Source organism: Sinocyclocheilus rhinocerous, unplaced genomic scaffold, assembly GCF_001515625.1.
Source record: "Sinocyclocheilus rhinocerous isolate Xijiao unplaced genomic scaffold, SAMN03320098_v1.1 scaffold1365, whole genome shotgun sequence".
Classification (NCBI taxonomy): Eukaryota; Metazoa; Chordata; class Actinopteri; order Cypriniformes; family Cyprinidae; genus Sinocyclocheilus; species Sinocyclocheilus rhinocerous.
Genome location: NW_015628688.1, coordinates 306796 through 311607, shown reverse-complemented (window position 1 = coordinate 311607; position 4812 = coordinate 306796). Strand labels below are relative to the sequence as shown.

Here is a 4812-nt window from a genome sequence, read left to right as displayed (position 1 = left end):
TCAAAATATTGAGAAAATTGCCTTTAAAGTTGTCCAAATGAAGTTCTTATCAATGCATATTACTAATCAAAAATTAGGTTTTGATATATTTATGGTAGGAAATTTACAAAATATCTTCGTGGAACATAATCTTTACTTAATATCCTAATGATTTTTGGCATAAAAGAAAAATCGATAATTTTGACCCATACAGTGTATTGTTGGCTATTGCTACAAATATGGCCATGCTACTTATGACTGGTTTTGTGGTCCAGGGTCACATATGACCTGCCAAATACTATGTACTTTATCTTGCTACTTTAACTTGCTACTATTTAAATCATATGCATTTTTTATGCAAAACACTTTCACTTGCAGAAGAAATGAATCGACTGCACACAGGGTATTTCTACAATGGCATCGGTTACTGAAAGCTTTACTTTTGCATGATGCTGCATCCACATTGATCGTAGTTCCAAGAGCACTGTCATATTGGTCAGCGAGACAAAAAGTTACCGAGTGCACTTTTAATTGATAGTTCACCCAAAAGTGAACATTGTGTTATCATTTACTCACCCTCATGTTGTTCCAAACCTGTATGACTTACTTGCTTACACTTTATTTTAAGTTGTCCTTGTTACAGTGTAAATATACATTTACTGAGTATAATTAATTAACTACATGTACTTACCATATAGGTAGGATTAGGATTTAGTGTTACTTGCATGTAATTATGCATAATTTATTGTTATTATAATAGTAAGTACATGTAACGTGCAACAAGGACACTTGCCACTTATTTTATTCTTTAGAACACAAAATAAGATATTTTGAGAAGTGTTTTTGTCTATACAATGGAAGTTAAAGGTCACCAAAACTGTTTAGGTTCCAGGTTTAAGTAATTTTTTACAGGGATTACAGAATTATTATTTTGGGGTGAACTCTCCCTTTAAAAACTTAAGATTGTAGAAATTCAGTTTATTTAGTTGGTTATTTGCATGAAGAGTATTTTTAATAAGCTGTTGAATTTCAGTGTCACCTTCTGGCAGTCATCGAACCAACCATTTAAGAGCTGTAGTAGGTGCCAGGACTACTACTACTACCTCAGAATGCAGAAATCTCCTTCCTTCCCTCTACACTGAGGTGTGGAGTTGGGGGAGGGGCCAGGAAGGTCAGCTAGGTCATGGAGACTATTTGCCCAGGTACATTAGAGCCCTCATAAACACATAAGTGTTTTGTTTGTTTAACTGTTCATGTCCTTGACCACAGTGCATGACTGGAAACATATTTTGGTTTTCCTCCTACAGGTTACAGCCTCTCTGCATCAAGAGCTTAAGTAAAAAGGAAGTTGTCAAGATCACTGCTGGAGCAAATCACTCATTGGCACTGACAGCTCAATGCCAGGTAGAGAGGGACTTCAGAATATTGCTCCTTTCGATTATAGACTGCAACAGTGTCTTCAAAATTCTTCAGTAAGGCGTTTTAGGCCTGAACTGATTCATTGCATCTTTTTTATATTTTTGTATGTATATTTTTGCTAAGTACAAGACTGTATATTTATAAGGAAATTACTACTGTAATAATCCCTTAAAGCCTTGCAAGTGATGTAACAGCAGCCTGAGTCTCATTTCTGTCATTTTAAATTTTTTTTTTTTTTTATATCAGAAAACTGTAGTATTGCATTTGAATGGGATTGTTTGATTTGTAAAAACTTTAAGTAGGTACTAGGTAGCTAGCTAATGTTACCCTACCAGCTGTCAAAACATAAGCACAATCCTGCTAGTCATGATTGCCATTATGATAACAGCAACTTCTCTTATCAGAGGCTCTTGTCTCATTATTGTAAGTAGTAGTGTAGTGCTGCTCCTTGAATTTGGCTGTTAAATACAGTGAAGTTGCATATGATTGAACACCTTGTAGCTTACGTTAGGTCTGTTTTGAATGTTTAGGCCACTGTAATTTTAGTTTTATTTATATACTTTACTATTTACTTTTTATTACAATTTTAGTTTATATGTTAGCAATTTTGTTAGTAATTTTTGTTGTAATTTTTTTCCTTTTTTTAAATTTACTATAGCTTCAATATATTTTTGTTTAATTTTAAAAATTGTAATACTTCAACTTAAACTTAGTTATTTCTGTTACATGCCAAAGCAACATGTCTAATTTCCATTTAAGCTTTTTAAGTATTTATATTTCATCTTTATTACGATTAGCGAAAATAATTATTAATAGTTTAACTATTAGTATATAGTTATATAGTATAACAAATGTTTCTCTTCCTCATAACAATAAGTGTGTATTTCTTCTCTCTCACAGGTTTATTCCTGGGGAAGTGACAAATTTGGACAGCTGGGTCGTATAAATGCTCCTAGCACAGTTCCTAATCTCGCCATGGTAATTTATTGATGATATGCAATCACTTTTTCTGCAGACCTTCCCTTTTAAGGCATACAGTTCCCTGTATTAAAATGAATGTGCTTTTGTGTGACGATAGATTTCTGAGGGTATCCGTGTGTGGGACGTGGCAGCAGGGCAAACGCACACTTTGCTGCTGGCTGATGGAGACTGTTATCAGCCCATACTGTACTACAGTGGAGAGCAGGTGCTGGAGAGCACTGACAGCGCTCATCCCCTCTCCGGGACCTACACCCAGACGCCCACCCTTCTGCCCTTCTGCATGAATGTTCGTACAGACCGTTATGAAAGTTTATGCTGTTGATACAGTTATTTTTTACTGCGTGTAGGCTGTGTTGTAAAATAACATCCACATTTATTAATTTTACACAATAAACTCATAAATTAGCTGATGCCATCCTACTTCACTGAAGATTGTTGTACACAGAGTACATCATTACAATACATACCACAAAATTAGTAGCAAAGAAAAAGGGGGAAAAAAATATTCAAAATAATAACAAAATATGATCAAATAAAATAGACATTCCAAAAGATATCTAAAAAATAAACTGCAAGATTTATTATATAACTAACTATTATATAACTTTTAGATTTATTTTTGTTAATAAATCTGAAAGAAAATATAAATATTAGATGGAAACCTTAAACTAAACGAAAATTAGAAATGTTGTCAACTGAAATATGTTGAAGTACTAAAAATTACTAAATGAAATAAAAATAATGCTTAAACTGAAATAAAAACTAAATCAAAGTATTATAAAGAGTTATAAAAGTTTATAGATATTTTTTTAAAACGAAATATAAAAATTACAAAAGAATAAAATTACTGCAAATTAAGGTAAAATTAAAATGAAAACTTAAAATATAAAAAATTAATTCAAAATATTAACTTGGTATATAAATAATAAGTTGCTTATTAATAATTTTGCCAGCAAGTATCAGTGATTGGTTGATATACATAATGTAAGGTAATGGCATTCATTTTAATGTTTGTGATTTACTGTTTTATGTAAAGCAGCAATTTACTATAAATTGGCTGTGTCCTTTGTTTAGATTGGCTATGTGAGCAAAGTGTTTGGGGGAGGACTGAATTGTTTGGCCTTGGCTGATCAGAACGCAATGGGTTTCATAGCTACAATCCATGAACTCGCTTCGGCAGAGAGGAAATTCTACTGCACCCTCAGTAAGGTGAAGAGCGAAATCCTGAGCCCCCTGCTAGCCCGTGGTATGTAACAGATTGATTTACTCATTGCACATTTTGGATTGTTTGGATAATGGATTGTTATTGGGTTTTATAATTTGATATGGATTGTATCTGCTCTGCCATAATGTAGCGAGTTTGGCCTTGTCTCTGGGTCAGTCCTCCATGTTGCTGTTTCAAGAGATGGCTGGTAGTTTCAGCAAGCTTTGCCATCTGACAGGACAGCACTCAGTATCCCTCACCAACTTCCTGCAGCGAGGAAAAGTGATCAAAACACTGGTCTTGATCAAGAACACAGACCTTTTCATGGACACATATAAAGAGTAAGTACTATTCAAACTATCACCTTTTATATTTTACAATCTCTATGATAACACCAGTGATGATGTTTTTCCTCAGGTACTGCGATCCAGTAGGAAACTTTCTTGTTATGGGAGGATTCCAGTCATTGCTGAAGCCCTCACAGTGCGTTGTCATAATCATTCATGTATTATCTATGGGCATCATTATAATATATGCAAATAATATATTTGGTCATGCATGATTTGTTTCTTCAGAGAATGCTTTGGGAAGAAACTGGAGTTGATACAGACTCTGCTAGAGCCCAAGGAGAAGAACACATCACCCTATGATCTGTTAGTCAACTTGTTTTATATGCCTTTGCAGCACCTGCATGGGTATAACAGATTACTTCTGAAACTAGCCCACTGCTTTGAAGTGGTAAGAAAATGATGTGATTCTCATTGTGCTCTTTAAAGGAATTAAAGTGGCTTAAAAATACATAACATAATCTTTTATTGTTTAGAACACTGAGGAATATGAATGGCTTCAGAATGGCTGCTCCAAATATGAAGATTTAGCTCGTCTTGTCAGCAAGCAGAGAAGAGATGCTGAGGCCACTTTCAGTTTCTGGAGGAACTTCAAAGGAAAGAATTCGGTATGGTGCAGAATGTGAACTTTTGTTGCAGTCACTTAATTTTAAGGCAGATAGTTGCAGTCCTGGCTTCTGATGATAGTACCTTCCTGACAGATCACTGTACAGCTCCCATAGCCATTGTTTTTGTTTTATAGCAGCATTCTTATATATTAAGGACTATGTGCATTATTCAGAAGTTTTGGGTTGGTAATTTTTTTTTTTATTGTTTGAATGTAGTTTAAAACTTGTTCCTGTATTTGCAAAGCTGTATTTTCAGCAGCCATTACTCCAGTCT

General features: G+C 34.2%; 1 protein-coding gene across 1 annotated transcript in view; it reads left to right on the top strand.

Annotated features, from left to right (window-relative positions):
* The first annotated feature begins 362 nt into the window (after window positions 1-362).
* The window catches only part of LOC107738114 (alsin-like), a 24679-nt gene continuing 20229 nt past the window's right edge, over window positions 363-4812 (top strand). The window contains exons 1-10 of the mRNA XM_016549803.1: window positions 363-402; window positions 1013-1181; window positions 1287-1383; window positions 2299-2376; window positions 2477-2665; window positions 3454-3625; window positions 3735-3924; window positions 4001-4066; window positions 4159-4321; window positions 4407-4538. Coding sequence (XP_016405289.1) covers window positions 363-402; window positions 1013-1181; window positions 1287-1383; window positions 2299-2376; window positions 2477-2665; window positions 3454-3625; window positions 3735-3924; window positions 4001-4066; window positions 4159-4321; window positions 4407-4538 — 1296 coding nt within the window. The remainder of the gene's footprint in view (window positions 403-1012; window positions 1182-1286; window positions 1384-2298; window positions 2377-2476; window positions 2666-3453; window positions 3626-3734; window positions 3925-4000; window positions 4067-4158; window positions 4322-4406; window positions 4539-4812) is intronic.